The sequence below is a fragment of the Tachypleus tridentatus genome, chromosome 2 (genome assembly GCF_004210375.1).
Source record: "Tachypleus tridentatus isolate NWPU-2018 chromosome 2, ASM421037v1, whole genome shotgun sequence".
NCBI lineage: Eukaryota > Metazoa > Arthropoda > Merostomata > Xiphosura > Limulidae > Tachypleus > Tachypleus tridentatus.
In genome coordinates this window covers 44,567,386-44,586,692 of record NC_134826.1, presented here as the reverse complement: position 1 = coordinate 44,586,692, position 19,307 = coordinate 44,567,386, and the positions used below count along the sequence as shown (strand labels likewise).

Below are 19,307 nucleotides of genomic sequence, written 5' to 3'. Positions count from 1 at the left end.
CATACTTGTCTCTGAGGGGCACACAAATAAACGTTAGAAATGTTGTGTATTCGGACTCACTAACATAAAACTCACTAGTTTCCATTTAGAAAGTGAACATTTGTTGTTTTCTTTATCAAGTAGATAATATAACTAACACAGAAAATAAGTTTCAAAATTAGTCAATAGTATGATTAGCAAAGAAATGTGTTAATTATTGTCGAAACATAGCAGGTATAAGAATATCCTCATCTCAGCGGCTTTTTCTTAGCCAGTAACATTATACAAGTCGAACTTCTGTTATCATATTTTTTGTTTGAAATGTGTCACTTTGTATTCAATAGCAAAATCAAAGGTTGTTAAAATAATACAGTTCTACAAGAAACCGGAAAATGAATAAATATTTGTATATTTTTGAGAAATTCTAATATACTTTCAAAATTAGTTGGCTTTTATGAAATGTTATTGTTTTTGTATAGTAAAACGTACGCTTAACCTTTATATAAAAACAGTCATCCGATGGGTGAGACAATAATTCTCCGTCTTCACAACGTTAAATTCTAGACTTAAATTCCCTGTGTAAAAAATAACGCATATTCCAATGGACAGGTTTGCTCTAATGATAAAAAAACAACAACCCGTTTTTGAAAAAAAACGTTATTCTGGATGAGACGGTTTTTTAAATTTGTATTTTGTGAAAAATGATTTTAGTTGAAAGGTAATTTACTTGTCTAACCAAGATGATGTACTACTGATCTGATGTTCGATTTACTTTAGTATCATATTTCTTTTATGGCAAAGCAAATAAAGGATTGAACGACTTGAAAGTTTTAATTTAATAATATTTGAAAGTTTTTTTTAGAGTTTTGTTTGTGAATGTTCAATAATGATCTCATGATAATATGAATTCAACATAAGAGAAAAAAGTAGCAATTACATAACTGTCTCAGGTCAGAAGAGGTTCCTCAAAATGAAAAACGTGACAGAACCAGAAATCATGTTCTTTTTGAGACCTCTGGTAAATGCTACCTTACGAGTAGAGAATCTTTTTCTGTTGAGTCTTCAACAAAGTATCTTCCTACCAACAGAATCCAGTTATTTTAATTGATATTCTAACGTTCAATATTCTTGATATTTTTATAATTATGTATGCGAAGTTCTTGTTTTAGTCGTAATACATAATTTATACTGAAATCCAAATGTACTGAAAATATTATGTTAGATGAACATTCCACCCACAATCAAATATTACTACATTAAAATAACAGTTTTCGTATTTTAGTTTTTAACATGAATTTAATTTATTAGATGTTTGTACGAGTTTACAAATAGAATCAGTCGTATACTTAAAATAATTAAAAGGTTTGTTTATAAATATGCTTTTAAGATAATGAAACGAATTCAGTATTTTACATCGTTTTTACGATTTATAAAAATAATTATCAATTATGTGATTTCAAATATATTTGTTAATCGCTTGAACACAATTAAATACAGCGAAGCCAGGGTTTTCCTGTGGTGTTATTTGTTCGTTTTCGAATTTATGTAAAAAGATACGCGAACGTCTATCGAAGAATAGTCGTCCATGAATATGACATACTTAGTTGTAAGCAAAGCACATAGTTAAATGAAAACGTCTCCACCTATTGTGTCACTTTTGTCTCACTAAGGGTGAAAGTAATGAAAAATGCCCCCCAGAGGCAAAGCGGTATGTCTGCGGAGTTACACCCCTGAAATCCTGGTTTCGATACACGTGGTGAGCAGCGCACAGATAGCCCATTGTGTAGCTTTGTGCTTAATTCAAAACAACAAACAACAACAGTAATAAAAAATAGGTAACAACAAACACTCGGTTTGAAAAGTACAGCGTGCTTTGTTTGTACGGTAATGGAACCTGAGAGGTTAGAAAAGATGAAAATTGAATAAACTTGGTTTTTGATGTTGAGACTGGGCCACTATTTTTGTGAATATCTTTAACTATTACAGCATACATGAACTTGGCATACATAATTATTAAGATACCAAGAATATTGAACGTGAGTAACAGAAAGAAAAATTAGTGGTATGAAATATGTCAAAAAAACTTGTAAAAGTAAAGATAATATTAGTATTATTTAATTTATTTTCCTAAACGAAAACCAATAAAAATATTAACTACGCTTTAAAATTTGTAAGTTAAAGTTCTGTGGTTTATTAACTGAGTTATCATTGTTTTAGATAAAATCCGAATAAGTTCTTTTAAATAGTAAGAAGAAAAAATCGATCAAACACCTCCTGAAAATTGGACTTTATACCTATACTGTATTTCTCAAGTAATTTGAGATTCTTTTTTCTACATCTTGCCTCACAATGTAAGAATAAGTTATTGGACAATGATTCTTGTACAAATGATCCATTGGGCTCATGTCTCAAGTTTTAAATTTTTTCTTCCAACTTGACTGTTACAGGTATGAACCATACAGCTATCGTTCCATATTTCTCTTAAGAACTCAGAAACATTGGGACCAATCCTGGTCCGTAATGCAGGTCCAATATATCCCCAGATGTATTCTGTAATAAATCGTTGCATGCATTAAACGAAAAATAGACTTCCTTTGCATTAATTATAGAATTTTTCAAAGTTAATAACTAATGAAAACCAGTGTAAGCAGACAAGTTGGGAAGTGGTTTTCTTATTATACACTCAGAATCGATGGCTACATCACTATACTTTTTGAGCAGTGCATAGTTGAAACCATTTGATAAAAAAGCTGTTTTGTAAATTGCTACGTTAAACAGTTCACTCTGATACAACGTAGCTAATTTTGTTTCGGAGAATAAAAACTCGAAGTTAATCGGCTTAACTTTAATGTTTTCATCCTTCTACAAATCACTCAAGTTATTACAAAGATAAAATAACTGGATTCTGATAGTATGAAGATATTTTGCTGAAGACTCAATAGAGAAAGAATCTCTATTCGTATGGAAGCATTTACAACAGGTCTCAGAAAAGAACATGATTTCTGGTTCTGTCACGTTTTTCATTTTGAGGAACCTCTTCTGACCTGAAACAGTTATGTAATTGCTACTTTTTTCTAATATTTTGAATACATTTTATCAACAGATCATCATTGAATATTCACAAATAAAACTCAAGAAATAAACTTTCAAATATTATTCAAATAAAACCTTTAAGTCGTTCAATCCTTTAGTTGCTTTGCAATAAAACAAATAAGATACTGAAGTAAATCGAACATCAGATCAGTAGAACACCATCTTGGTTAGACAAGTAAATTACCTTTCAACTAAAATCGTTTTTTACAAAATATAAATTTAAAAAATCATCTAATCCAAAATAAATTTTTTTTAAAGACGAGTTGTTGTTTTTTATCTTTAGAGCAAATCTGTCCAATGGAATATGCGTTATTTTTTACACAGGGAATTTAAGTCCAGAATTTAACGTTGTAAACACGGAGAATTATCTCTGACCCATCGGATGACTGTTTTTATAGAAAGGTTAAGCGTACATTTTACTAAACAAAAACATTTCCTAAATAATTTTGAAAGTATATTACAATTTCTCAAAAATATAGAAATATTTATTCATTTTCCGGTTTGTTGTAGAACTGTATTATTTTAACACCTTTGATTTTGCTATTGAATACAAAGTGACACATTTCAAGCAAAAAATATGACAACAGAAGTTCGACTTGTATAATGTTACTGGCTAAGAAAAAGCCGCTGAGATGAGGATATTCTTATAACTGCTATGTTTCGACAATAATTAACACATTTCTTTGCTAATCTTACTGTTGACTAATTTTGAAACTTATTTTCTGTGTTAGTTATATTATCTACTTGATAAAGAAAAAGATAAATGTTCACTTTCAAAATGGAACTAGTGAGTTTTATGTTAGTGAGTCCAAATACACAATATTTCTAACGTTTATTTGTGTACCCCTCAGAGACAAGTCAGATTAATGTGTAGTAATAACTATGATGTTTAAAAGTACAGAATGTGTGTGTGTAGTAGTTCGTTTTTTGATATTTTAAGTAATTTAGAAGAAACGATTCTTGTTTAAAGTTTTCAACACTTCATAATATTGGTCTCTTTAAACTTAGAAATAATCTAACTCAGCTATTCTGAATTAATATCACTAATGACTGGTCTATTATTTTATGAATAATGTTTGTCAGACGATTTTTTTCAAATACATATATAGTGTTGTTTTTATGTTAAGGCTCACCATGGCCAGGTGGTTGACGGACTCAACTCGTAATCCAAGGAATGCGGGTTCAAATCTCCATCACACCAAACTCACTCGCCCTTTAAGCCGTGGGGCGTTATAAGTGAAGATCAATCCCACTATTCGTTGGTGAAAGAGTAGCCCAAGAACTGGCGGTAGGTGGTCATGACTAACTGCCTTCCATAATCAAGGCGTATTAAAAAAAATACGCGGACTGACGTCATAAAACAAAATGTACTTTATTTAGAAGTTACAGGTCTGGGACCGCTTCAAAGTACTCTCCTCCCCAACGCACACACTTATCTCAACGGTGTTTCCACTTGTTGAAACAGTCCTGGTACGCTTCTTTTGTAATGTCATCCAGCTCCTTCGTCGCATTTGCCTTAATCTCGGGAATCGTCTCAAATCTTCTTCCTTTCAAGGGTTTTTTGAGTTTGGGGAACAAAAAAAAATCGTAAGGAGCAAGGTCAGGTGAGTAGGGGGGGTGGGGAAGAACAGTGATCGAGTGTTTGGCCAAAAAACTCACGAGTTCTGAGGGCTGAATTTCGCAGCAACGCGGTGCATTTTCAATTTTCGGTCAAAATCTCGTAACAAGATCCAACTGATATCCCACGCTCTTCACCAAGCTTCCTGACAGTCTGACGTCGATTTGCCCGCACCAGGGTGTTGATTTTGTCGACGTGTGGGTCGTCAGTTGACGTGGAAGGACGTCCAGGACGCTCATCATCTTCAATGGACTGTCGACCATCCTTAAAACGTTCGTGCCACTTGAAACATGCCGTACGCTTCATAGCAACAACACCGTAAGCCGTGTTAAGCATAGCAAAAGTTTCAGTCGCAGATTTTCCAAGTTTAACACAAAATTTTACAGCAAGTCGTTGCTCATTCAGGTCATTCATTCTGAAATCCGCCAAACAAAAAAATCGCACTTCACTTAAAACCGCGTAGCTAATACATAAATAAAGATATCTCCAATTGGGAAATGACATCGTAATCAGCTGATCTGTGCAAACCTAGCGATACCAAGCGGATTCCCCTGGAACCAACTAGAGCCGCGCAATTCAAACAGTCCGCGTATTTTTGAACAGCCCTCGTAGTTTTACAAGGCTTCATTAGGAACGGTTAGCCCAGATGGCTCTTGAGCAGCTTTGCGTGAAATTCCAGACAAACGAAACAAAGCCATTCTCATGTTATTGCACGTCAAGTTGAATTGATATAAAAGATATGCATTTACAGTTTTATTTAGAAAAGTATTTCGAGGTTTTTAACATAGGATTATTAACAAAATAATTTACCTACTTAAAAGATAATTTTTCAGTTGTTGCTTCATTTCAGTTGTTCAGCCATAAACCTCAGATTTACAGTCCCCTTGGATCGGTTCAGGTTTGAGCTTAAAGGAACATTAATCTAAATGTTTATCTCGTTGCGGAAAAAAAAACGTTTATTAAATTCCTTACACTAAACAGATTACTGACAAAAATAAGATTATGGATTTACTAAGATCAGATTTTCGTCTTGAAAAATGGACTTTCTTTCCTTCTTTCATTTATAGCGTTGTTCACAACTGGTAAAGCTTGAAAACCAGCGTAAACAGCTAAGTTATAAAGGTTTGTTTTGTTTTTTGAATATTGCGCAAAGGTACAAGAGTGCTATCTGCACTATCCTTCTTTAATTTGGCAGTGTAAACTAGCCATCACCACCGACCGTCAACTCTTGGGTTATTGTCTTAACAATGAATAGTGTGATTGACTGTCAGGTTATAACGGCTCCACGGCTGAACGAACGAGCAAGAACTTAATTTTAGTAATTTTTTGCAGTCTCCTACTTTCGATTTTAATATAAATATAAAGATAAATTGATGCTGTAATTTTTGGACATTTGAATCCTATTTAACTTGTGAGGGCTACTTTATTTATTTCTTGAAATATCTTTCAGTTAGCTAACGAGCAGGATTAAACTGGTATGTTAAGAGAATTGAGTTCCATGAAAGATTTCTCCACTATTCTTTTACAAAACCTTCCCATGTTTTGTGTATTGTAACTATGATTTGTGTTTTATAAAATAGAGATTGTTGTTGTGAGTTGCCTCTATTGGGACTCCTTACTCTCGATAAAATGAGTCAAATTTCGGATAGAAACTTTGTTATGTAACTTCTAAGTTGGTTCTATTTGAATTTCCCAGTAACTGGCCCCAAACTAATTTCTATACGAGTAATTTATTCAATGTAAAATACAGTAGAATGTAAGGGTAGGAAACATTGTTTTGAATGTTCACACTATTTCTTAGTGAGCACCCGAACTCTGTCGTTACATTTAGTTCACCTTTTCAGGAGTACGAAAAGGTTAAGAAATACAAGACAAACTGACAGATGATCTATTTGTGGTACAATGACGTCGCTTCTGTTCATTGAATGTCTTCATCGAGGACCAAGAGTTGTAATAAAATCCAGTTTAGCTCGAATAATGAATAATTATACGTCAGGAAATTTCACTGGATACCGAAATTTCCATTGAAGAGATCAGAACTAGCATGAACATTTTTATCTTTATGACAACAAAGTGTACTGTCAGCACAAGTTGATGAATATTGGACATGCATAGTTCGGCACTTGTACTAGCAGTTACTAGTACACAGCAGCGTGTCGTACTGGTTTTATCAACCACTCAAATGTGGATCTCAGACTGTACCACGATAATGATTTCCAAAGACCAGACACCTCAAATTATCTAAGGTGTGTCTGAAAACCTCTGGCTTGTTACTCATACTGGTTTTAATACTTGAAGAAAATTAACCCGGTCTTTTACACGTAGTTACAGGTAAAAATCTGCATGTTGTACCAATTTTTGCTTTATCTTTTGCTGTAAGAGTACGTTTGTGAAACCCGTTAATTCTGTTCAAACTCATTTAGAGGAATACATGATGTGGAGAAGATATTTTATTGCTGAATAATCAGAAAAGACTTTACTAACACAGTGACTGTGTCTGGTAGTGATACATGCATTCTAAATATCATTGTGCTCTGAGCGTGGAAAAGTTATGAGCATATATCACCATATGTCTCTCTATTTACAACACGAATTTCCCCTTATCATGATAAAACTTTCAGGAGTTTTAGGTATGTCCCTAAAGAATCCCAAATTACACATTTTGATACGATATACTATCACCCTTAAATTTAAATGGATAGACAAGGAAATGGCAACTAGTCAACTAGTGCTATTTTAACTTAATATTGGATTTGATCAATGCATTAACAATCTCAAATCACAAAACGCAATGTCGCGGTAAGGGAATAAATGTCAGAGCTAATGGTATTTGTACCTCTGCTAGTGCTGATGACGGTTTTTTTCTATAACAAGAGACAATCAGACAACATGTGTTGTCTAATACTGTACTGGGTTATTACATTAATGTTTAAGTAAAATAGTTCTTTCTGGCTCATTACAATTTCATACAGTATTATAAACTTGTGTATTGTGTGTGTTTACTTTCTTAAAGCAAGGCCACGTCGGGCTATCTGTTGAGTCCACATAGGGGAATCGAAACTCTGATTCTAGCGTTATAAATCCATAGATTTACCTGTGTACTAGCGGAGGACTAAGAACTTGATATAAATTATTTATATCAAGATGTTTGTGTATTAAGCTTGCTAAAGAAGGTTGTGTTGATTCTCGTCATGATGGTGTAGGCTGTATCTAAAGGTTTGTGGTTTATACTTATTTAAAGAATATCTCGTTGATTCTCGTGATAATTGTACAAATTGTACCTGAAGTTTTGAGGTTAAAGCTTACTTAAAGAAGATTGTGTTGATTCTCGTGTTGATAGTGTAGGTTGTACATGAAAGTTTATGGTTCAGGCTTACTTAAAGAAGATTGTGTTGATTTTCGTAATGATTGTGTAGGCTGTACCTGAAGGTTTCTGGTTAATGATTACTTAAGGATGATTTAGTTGACATGGTAGATTTAAAGAAGCTTCAGGCAGTCTTGAGAGTCTTGAACAAAGGAGATCTAGAATTTACAAAAGAAAAGTCTGTGGGACATTAATGTTAAAACTGGAACGATCTTAGGTTCTATGGCTAAAATAATAAAATAACAAGAAAAAAATTGTATCTTGTAAATAGGTGAATTATTACGTTTATAATCCTATGTTAAAAACCCAATTATACTTTTCTAAATAACACTGTAAATGCGTAGGTTTAAACCAATGCAACGTGACGTAAAATAACATTGGTTTGCTTTCGTTTGTCTGGAATTTCGCGCAAAGCTGCTCAAGGGCTATCTGCGCTAGCCGTTCCTACTGTAGCAGAGTAAGACTAGAGAGAAGGTAGCTAGTCATGACCAACCACCGCCAGCTCTTATAACGCCCCCACGCCTGAAAGAGCGAGCATGTTTGGTGTGACGGATATTCGAGCCCGCATCCCTTAGATTACGAGTCGAGTGCTTTAAGCACCTGGCATGCTGGACCTTAACATAAGTACAACATTATATATTTACGAGAAAAATCCTCTGACAAACATAATTCATAATGTAATAGATTACTCATTAGTCATATTAAGAGGCCAGTGTTATAAAGTGTCGGAAACTTTAAATAAGAATCGTATCTTCTGAATTACTTAAAATATCAAAAAATAAACCACTACACACACACATTCAGTATTTTTAAATATCATAGTTGTTACATCACATTAATCTGACTTGCCTCTGAGGAGCAAACAAATAAACGTTAGAAATTTTGTGTATTCGGAATCATTAACACAAAACTCACTATTTTCTAATTACAAAGTCAACATTTGTCACTTTCTTTATCGAGTAGATATTATATCTAATACAGAAAATAGGCTTCAAAATTACTGAACAATATGATAAGCAAATGAATGATTTAATTATTGTCGAAACATAGCAAGTATAAGAATATCCTCTTCTAAGCAGCTTTCAATTAGAGTTCACTACTTTCTCTTAGCCAGTAACATTATAGAAGTCGAACTTCTGTTATCATATTTTTTACTTGAAATGTGTCACTTTGTGTTCAATAGCAAGATCAAAATTATTAAAATAGTACAGTTCTACAAGAAACCGAGAAATATTTACATATAGCTATAATTAAAGCACAGAAAGAAAGTCTATTCCTCGTTAAATGCATGCAACGATTTATTACAGAATACAGCCCAAAAACCTGGAGATATATGGGCCCTACTTTAATGACCAAGGTTTCTCGAGAAACATGTAAAAGAGAAAACAAATACTTTGCTTCAGGATTCACGTGTTCATCTCTTCCTGTTAATTTTTCTCAACGTCAACTGTTTTCCGATCCCACTGTTTCTGAGTTCTTAAAAGAAATCTGGAACAATAGCTATATAGTTTATATCTGGAACAATGAAGTTCGAAGAAAAACTTTAAACCTGGAGATGAGAGCCCAATGGATCATTTGTACAAGGAGAATTGTCCAATAACTTATTCTTATATTGTGAAATAACGTGTAGGAAAATGAATCTCAAATTACTTGAGAAATACAGTGTAGGTTTAAAGTCCAATTTTCAGGAAGTGTTTGTTCGATTTTATTTCTTGTTATTAATTTAAAGATTTTATTAAGATTTTATCTAAACAATGATAACTCAGTTAATAAACCCACAGAACTTTAACTTACAAATTTTAAAACGTAGTTAATATATTTATTGGTTTTTATTTAGGAAATTAAATTTAAAAAAAGCTTACACTATCTTTTATTTTACAAGTTTTTTTGCATATTTCATGTCAGTCGTTTTTCTTTCGGTTATTCACTTTCAATATTCTAGATATTTTAATAATTATGTGTGCGAAGTTCTTGTTTTAGTCGTAATATAGTATTTATTTCGAAAACCGAAATGTACTGAACATATTATGTTAGAGGAATATTCCACACACAAACAGGTTATTTATTCGAAGCCTTTATTATAAGAAGATTGAATGAAAACGGAATTGTTAATTTAAACAAAAGTGACTACATTAAAATAAGTTTCCATATTTTGGTTTTTAAATGAATTATTTTTTAGATATTTGTCCGATTTTACAAACAGAATATGTCGTATACTTGAAATAAGTAAGTTTTTTCCTTATTGTAATGAAAGAGATTAAGTATTTTACAAAGTTTTTAAGAATTAGAAAAATAATTATCATATTTTGTTAATCACTTGATAATAATTAAAATACAGCGAAGTTCAGAGATTTTCATGTGGTATTATTTGGTTGTTTTGTTAATTTATGTAAAAAGATATGCAAACGTTTATCGATAGATAGTCGTCCATAAATATGAAATGATAAGTTGTAAGGAAAGCACAAAGTTAATTGAACACGCCAGCACTTCTTGTGCCACTTTTGTCTCACAATGTGTGAAAGTTATGAAAATTAGATTACGGTTTGAAAAGTATAGGGTGCTTTGTTTATACGGTAATAGAACCTGAGAGGTTAGAAAAGATGAAACTGAATAAACTTGTTTTTTGATGTTGAGACTGGATCACTATTTTGTGAATATCTTTAACTATCATAGCAAATGATTCGAATTTGTTGTTCTACTTTATACCCCTTTTAATTATATTATAACAAAAACAAAAACAGCAAATTAAATACACCCAGCATAACCATAGAAAACCAGATATTAAAAGCCCTACTTACACAACACCTAAAACCAAAATTAAACAAATATAAAGGAATACCTAACATCTAATTGCAACGCCCCTACTATTCCGTACCCGTTTATTCTCTCGTCCCTGAGACATGCGCCTGGTAACGATCACTTGCAAACTCTCTCTTTATAAACCTGAGGATGACATAAGAAGGTCAAAACATTGTTCTCTGCTTTATTTTGGTAAAAGTGTTAATACCCTGAGATACATTTGTACTCCAGGATGCTATAACTCCCCTCGTGGATGCAGCAGACTAAACAGCCAGTAACTCCAGGATGTATCAATTGGCGTAAGCAGACAAGTTGGGAAGTGGTTTTCTTATTACACAGTCAGAGTCGATGGCAACGCCACCATACGTTTTGAGCAGCGCATATTTTAAACCATCTGACAGAAAAGCTGTTTTGTGAATGGTTACGTTAAACAGTTCACTTTGATACCATGCAGCTAATGGTGTTTCGGAGAATAATAACTCGAAGTTCATCGGCTTAACTTTAACGTTTTCAATTTGTGATACAGTTTGGAAAAACTCGTTCTCTGTAATTCACTCAAGTTGTTACAAGCGTAAAATAACTGGATTCTGTTGGTAGAATGATATTTTGCTGAAGACTCAATCGAGCAAGATTCTCTACTCTTAAGGTAGCATTTACCAGAGGTCTCAAGAAAGAACATGTTTTCTGGTTCTGTCACGTTTTTCATTTTGAGGAATCTCTTCTGACCTGAGACAGTTATGTAATTGATATTTTTGTATATTATGTTGGACACAATATATCGACAGATCATAACGGAATATTCACAAACAAGACATAAATTTTAAAATATTATTAAAATAAAACCTTCAAGTCGTACAATACTTCAGTCGCTTTGCATTAAAATTAATATGATACTGAACTAAATCGAACATCAGATCAGTCGTACATCATGTAGGTTAGACAAGTAAATTACCTTTCAACTAAAATCATATTTCATAAAATACAAATTTAAAAAATCGTTTATTCCAGAACAAAGTTTTTTTTAAAGGAGGATTGTTGTTTTTTATTATTCACGCAGGCCTATCCAATGGAATATGCGTCATTTTTTTACTGGAAATTTATCTCCAGAATTTAACGTTGTAATAAAAAAATATCTGTAACCCATCGGATGAGTGTTTTCATCGAAAGGTTAAGCGTACGTTTTGCTACACAAAAACAATAACAACACATAAAAGCCAAGTAATTTCGGGCCCGGCATGGCCAGGTGGGTCAAGGCGTTCGACTCGTAATCCGAGAGTCGCGGGTTCGAATCTCCGTCACACCAAACATGCTCACCCTTTCAATCCTTAGGGCGTTATATATTGACGATCAATTCCACTATTCGTTAGTAAAAAGAATAGCCCAAGAGTTGGCGATGGGTGGTGCTGACTAGCTGCTTTCCCTCTAGTCGTACACTGCTACTTTAGGGACGGCTAACGCAGATAGCCCTCGAGCAGCTTTGCGCGAAATTCTAGACAAACGAAACCACACCAATCTTATGTTATTGTACGTCACGTTGAATTGATTTAAAACCTACGCATTTGCAGTGTTATTAGAAAAAGTATATCTAGGTTTTTAGCGTAGGATTATTAACGTAATAATTCACCTATTTAGAAGATACACGTTTTTGTTGTTGCTACAGAATTTTAGACATAGAATCTCAGATACACAGTCTTTTAAGATCGGTCTATTTGTAGCTTTCATGGAATATTGATCTCAATATTTACCGAGTTACGGAAAAAACAGTTTATTAAATTCCTTATCTTACATTAAACAACGTAATGAGAAAAATAAGAATATGGATTTACTACGCTCAGATCTACTTTTTGAATCCATGTGTTGGACACAGAAACTAGTCCAATGTGGTTTTGTTTGAAGAAAAATATTCAATAAAATATTTTAAACAAAATTAAAAAAAAGTTTCTGGGTAACTGCATCCTACCACCTACACATTGGACAAGTTATTTTATGTAATTCATGTGACCCAGGTTAATACGTGTCTCTAAACGTTATTACACCGTATTAAGTAAACATTTTACTTTGTTATTGGAGCTACCGTCAGGTGGTATTGTTTCACATCTCCTACGTTGCTAGGGCAGAAGACGCTAACAGCGAACTACTCTTAAAATTATAGCAATAATATATGATGTCGAAGGACGTTTGTTCCCAATTATATTTTGTTGTGAACTGTTTAATTATAATCATCAGTGAGGGAGAGAAGTAATAGTGATATGAGGGAATAGCTTTAATTTAATAACCTAGACAATTATAATTTCAGGAAGGATTTTCAGCTTTACCTGAAACTGTCTTATTATATACTACTTTCGTACAGTGATATGTTCAATTTACGTACCTGGTATCAAATTACCCCAAGTGTCTACAAAGAAACCTTACAAACAGTTAAAAATAATCTATTTTATGTTTAATCACAAAACACAAGAACAATCTTTGAATGAAAGTATTCTAAATGTCGAAAAATTAAAATAGTCGAAGAGGCCATTTTGGCTCATTATGTTTGTATTATTGAATCACATTGAAAAATTAAAGAATAAAGTTTAATGGCAATGTAACTTTAAAGTTAAACATATTTCAAAGACCGATTATTTGAATTTACCATTTTTGAAAGTGTATATGTAGGAACAAATATAAAAATTACTGTGTTGATCAAAGCCAAATGAAATCGAACATAAATGTAAACCTTCATTATGATACTTTCATAAAGTCAAAGCAATCAAGTTGTGTACCTGATACAGACAGATTCCATGTGGTTAAAATAAAAAAAATCCGCTGAGAAATAAACTGGCGATGATAATTTCCAGTTTCGTTTTTATTCCTCTTTTAAAGGAAAGAAATTTCATGTTTTATCTCGAAAAGAAAAACGAAGGCTCGCGAATAAAAACGTTATCTGACTTTTAAATAGTTCGGTTTGTCGAACTAACACGATTACTTTTGAAATCATAAGCATTACTAACACAATTACGACTTAAAGTCCTAAGCATTACTTGAGCTTTATAAAAATAAGTAACATTAAATAGGTACCATTCAAAATCATAAACATGATTCGTATTTCTCAACAAGTTTTGCTCAATTTACATATTTCTACCTTGGGTGATTTTCATAAAAGTTTAATTATATTAAGATAACTTGTTATATATATATACCCTTTATTAATAAAACCATTCCCATTTCTTACAGAATAATTACTAACAACAATAGTCATTTCTCAGAATTGTTTGTTTGTTTTTGAATTTCGCACAAAGTTACTCGAGGGCTATCTGTGCTAGCCGTCCCTAATTTAGTAGTGTAAGATTAGAGGGAAGGCAGCTAGTCATCACCACCCACCGCCAACTCTTGGGCTAGACTTATACCAACGAACAGTGGGATTGACCGTCACATTATAATGCCCCCACGGCTGGTAGGGCGAGCATGTTTGATGTGACGGGGAATTTTGTTTAGTGTTATGTTGTTTTCTCTAAACACTTTTAAATAGCTTAAAATTAGCAAACCTTAACAATACGATGCAGTTTTGCACACGTTTAGACCAAAACAAAAACAGTGTAAGTACATTTTATCTCCGCGCCCAAACAGAAGGAAATACAGTTATTACAGATTGAAGTTAAATTTCATTGACTTTTGATGTTCTTGGGTACAAAACAGAACAAAGAGCAAAAAATAATTAACACAAAACCCATCCATGGTACACGTCCAGTAGGAGACACCTTACATTAATATATTTAAAGGTTTATCGTAACGAGTTTAAACTTCTTTGCCTCAAGTAATAATAATAATAACATTTTTGCACAAAAATATGTTGAGGTCGGACCCACAGCTAGAAATAGCCAACATAAACAACCGATATGAAACTAAATCCTCTGTGTTTCCAGTGACAGCTTTGATAATATTGGTTATACTAGTTATTATATCGTATACATTTTTATTTATCGTACATCACTATACTACTACTATAAACACTTTCCCAGATGCTTTTTGAAATGTATATATATATATATATCTTTATATACATCTATATATATGTCTGTATCATCATATATATATATATATTTTAATATACATCTACATATATCTGTATCTTAAAAAAACATCAATATATATCTGTATCTTTATATACATCTATATACAGCTTTACCTTTATATAATCTATATATATCTATATCTTTATATACATTTTTATATATATTTGTATCGCTCATTCTTCTTGGAAAGTTGAATCAATATATAAGAAAAATAATATTGTATTAAATGATAAAAGTATGAAAATTTGAATGTCACAGTTTTATCAAGAATGAGAACTCTGTTTTAAATGTTACAGTTTTATTTAGAACGACAAAACTGTTTTATAGGTCGGATTTTAATAAAAATGAGAACCATGTTTTAAATATTACAGTTTTGTTAAGAATGAGAAGTCTGTTTTAAATATTACAGTTTTTATGAGAACGACAAATCATTTAAAATATTAAATTTGATTAAGAATGAGAACCCTGTTTTAAATATTACAGCTTTGTTCAGAATGATAACCGTGTTTTAAATATCACAGTTATATTCAGGAAAGACTACCCTGTTTTAAATTTTACTGTTTTATTGAGAATGACAACCATATTTTAATTATTACAGTTTTATTCATAACGACAAACCTGTTTTAAGTATTTCAGTTTTATTAAGAACGACAGTACTGTTTTAAATATTACAGTTTTATTAAGAACTAAAACCGTTTTCTTTAAGAATTACGGTTTTATTAAGAACGACAAATCTATTTTAAATATAACAGATCTATTAAGAACGACACACTTGTTTTAAATATTACAGTTTATTAAGAAGGAGAACATTTTTAAATGTTACAGTTTTATTCATAACGACAACACTGTTTTAAATATTACAGTTTTACTAAGAATGAGAACCCTGTTTAAATGTTTGTAAAGCTAACGGAACTTTCACAAATATATTCAAATTTTTATTCTTTTATGTATCTTTTTAAAAAATTGTATTCTTGGTGCTGCAAAGAAAATAGCAAACTAGTTCGACTTTCATAAATTGACCAAAAATAAATTAGTCAAAGTCTTTGAAAAGTCAGAAAACTTGATTTTAGTCTTTTAGGACTAAATGTCATATTTCCATAAAGTCATATGCATTTTGTATTTTTCATTAAAGTGTTTTAAAGTATATTCAAATCTATTTAGAAACTTGTTTTTTTTTTGCAAAGATGCAATATAAATTCTGATTACATAGAATCAGTAGTATGAAGTGCTGGAAAATTTGGGTAAAGAACATTACTTCAAACTTCCGTCAGCGCATCATGTACAGGTGAATAAGACGCTCTACTCGTTGTCCGAAAGTCCGGGTTCAAATCTACGTCTTACAGAATATGCTCGTTCTTTTAGCCTTAGGTATTTATATTGTGATGCTCAATCCAACTAATCGGTGACAAAAGAGTAATCCAAGAACTGGCGGTGTTGAATGATGACTAGCTACTTTCACTCTCGTCTTACACTTCTAAATGAAGGACTTTTAGGGCAGATAGTCCGCGTATAGCTTTGCACGAAATTCGAAATAAACCAACGAACTTCCTTTATAAACACTAAAAAAAAAAACATCGTTACAAATACACACTGAGTTTTTTAAATTGTGTTGATAGGCTTAAATTACTATGACTTGCTTCTCAGAATATTTGTGGATTAATGTTGGTTTGAAAAGAGAGCCACTGTTTTCCACTCACATAAGAAAATTTACTTCTTGGTGTGTTATCGAAGTACTACAACTAATACAAATAGTTGTTTGTTTGTTTTGTGACTTTCATAACAGCATGCTTTGTCACGATATAATTTTCTTATTCTCCAAAAATGACTTGTAACCTTAAAAATCGTCATCACGTTTGTGGCTTTTCAAAGAAATCTACTGTTGCTTCGAGATCTGTAAGACATATGAAAGAAAAAACGTGATTTTGATGCTTTCTACCGGTAGTGAGTCATTTTTAGAAGATTTTTCTAAAATTCTATTTGGAATTTTTGTAAAGCTACATGAGAAATATCTGTACCAGCCATCCCTAATTTAGTAGCGAAAGACAAGAAAGCCAACAAGTCTTCACCACCCAACGCTATCTCTCGGGCTACACTTTTACCAATGAATAGTTGGATTAATTGAAAGGGTGAGCATGTATGGTGTGACAGGAATTCGAACTTTCGACCATATAGTGTCAGTCGACCGCCCTCAGTATCTGGCTATGTGGGCCGCTTTAGTAACAAGATACAGAAAATAAAGAAGGTATGTTTGTGTATAATTTATAAATAACATACTTTCAAAACAATTAAACAGTTTCATTTACACAACGTTATTTGAAAATTCCATGTGAAACAGGAGATAGTTTTCTGGTTTTGCAATGCTTAAATTCGATGTTGAGCTTCTTGTGAATTCAAATCAATAGGTAGCGTATTAGTTAATTTTTTTTAAATCTTATTGTATCATTAAAACAAATAATTAAATATAGCTTTCAAAAATGGGGTTTCCATTCGACACATAGTTAAGTGTCGAATAATAATAATGACCTAGTCCAAAATACTGAATGAGATTATCAAACTGCATTAATAATGTTCTAATTTAGTGGGATAAGAATCTGGAGGTCCACCTCCGACCTTCACCTTTAGTCTGTCTCAGTGAAAAGGCATCAAAACTAAACAAAATACTTTCAAGCTTTAAGGGCACTAAGGCGAACTACAATAGTAATGGCGGACATTGTCTTGCTTCGCTATGTGAAATAAACCTTTATTAAATTGCAACATTAAGTTCGTGCTATGAAGATAATGTCGAGTTATTTAACTAGACCATTGCATTTGATGTTGAAATTTAGTTGTCTGACTTAGATGTCAATAATTATAATCACCATTCCGAACAGTTTATGATTTTATTACATTTTCTGCAAAGCGGCGAAATGATTGTGTAACTTATCGCTGCAGATTAATAATATTTGTAAATCAGCTCTTCTAGTTTCATGTATGAAGTTTCACTGTTTATGTATTTATACATTGTACCCAACATTTTAAAACCAGTAGTTATGTTGAAAATAATTGGAGTATTACTCCCATGTAACTCTTTCAGGTATCCAAGGTTCATGAGAACAAAGAGCTTAACAAAACCAAAAAATATTTTCTTTCTTGAACCTTCCGGTAGATGTCACCTTACAACTAAAGAATCTTGCTCTCTTGAGTCTGCAGCAAAACATCATCCTGCCAACAAAATCCAGCTCTTGTATGTTTGTAAGAACTTGAGGCAGCTAAAGGACGACAAGCCTTTCCAAATTGTATCACAAATTGAACACGTTGAAATTAAATCATTGAATTTCACACACGTTTTTTCTGGAACACCGTTAGTTAGCTGGTATGAAAGTGGAATACTGAACGTAACTAAGAAAAGAACAAATGACTTATCTGACGGTTTAAAATTTGTTTTGTTTAAAAAGTATGGTGGTGTTACCATCGACTCTGACTGTATAATAAGTAAACCACTTCCCAACTTGTATGCTTACGCTGGTTTTCAAACTTTACCAGTTGTGAACAATGCTATAATTAAAGCACGGAAAGATAGTCCATTCCTCGTTGAATGCATGCAACGGTTTGTGAAAGAATACAGCCCATCAATTTGGTGTCATAACGGTCCTAGCTTATTGACCAGAGAAACGTGTGGGAATAAATACAAATATTTTGCTCCAGGTTTCACGTGTTACGGAATTGATCTCTTTCCCGTTCCAGCTTTTTATGCTGTTCATTTTTCTCAGTTACGACTGTTTTCTGATCCCAATGTTTCTGAGTTCTTAAAAGAAATCACAAATTGAAAACGTTGAAGTTAAGCCGATAAATTTCGAGTTATTATTCTCCGGAACACCGATAGCTACATGGTATCAGAGTGAACTGTTTAACGTAACCATTCACAAAACAGCTTTTCTGTCAGATGGTTTAAAATATACACTGCTGAAAGTGTATGGTGTTGTAGCCATCGTTTCTGAGTGTATAATAAAAAAACCACTTCCCAACTTGTCTGCTTACGCTAGTTTTCATTCGTTATTAACTTTAAACAATGCTATAATTAAAGCACAGAAGGAAAGTCCATTCCTCGTTGAATGCGTGCAACGATTTTTACAGAATACAGACCAAAAATCTGGGGATATATGGGCCCTGCTTTAGGGACCAGGGTTTTTCGAGAAGCATGTAGAAGAGAAAACAAATACTATGCTCCAGGAAATTCCAGCTTTTTATCCTATTCATTTTTTTCAGCGTCAACTGTTTTTTGATCCCAATGTTTCCAAGTCCTTAATAGAAGTCTGTAACGATAGCTATATGGTACATATTTGGAACAGTCAAGTTCGAAGAAAACAATTTAAACCTGGAGATGAGAGTTCAATGGATCATTTCTACAAGAAAAATTGTCCAA

At 32.6% G+C, this 19,307-nt stretch overlaps 1 protein-coding gene across 1 annotated transcript; it reads left to right on the top strand.

Moving 5' to 3' along the window:
• The first annotated feature begins 8,158 nt into the window (after nucleotides 1–8,158).
• Nucleotides 8,159–18,711, top strand: LOC143245487 (lactosylceramide 4-alpha-galactosyltransferase-like). The gene is made up of 2 exons (XM_076491850.1): nucleotides 8,159–8,232; nucleotides 17,979–18,711. The coding sequence occupies exons 1-2, from the start codon at nucleotides 8,159–8,161 to the stop codon at nucleotides 18,709–18,711; spliced, it is 807 nt and encodes a 268-aa protein (XP_076347965.1).
• Nucleotides 18,712–19,307: the final 596 nt, after the last annotated feature.

Coding starts and splice junctions, on each gene's coding strand:
- LOC143245487 (XM_076491850.1), top strand. CDS start 8,159: ATGGTAGATTTAAAGAAGCTTCAGGCAGTCTTGAGAGTCTTGAACAAA. Junction 8,233..17,978: donor CTAGAATTTACAAAAGAAAA/GTCTGTGGGACA, acceptor TAACTCTTTCAG/GTATCCAAGGTTCATGAGAA.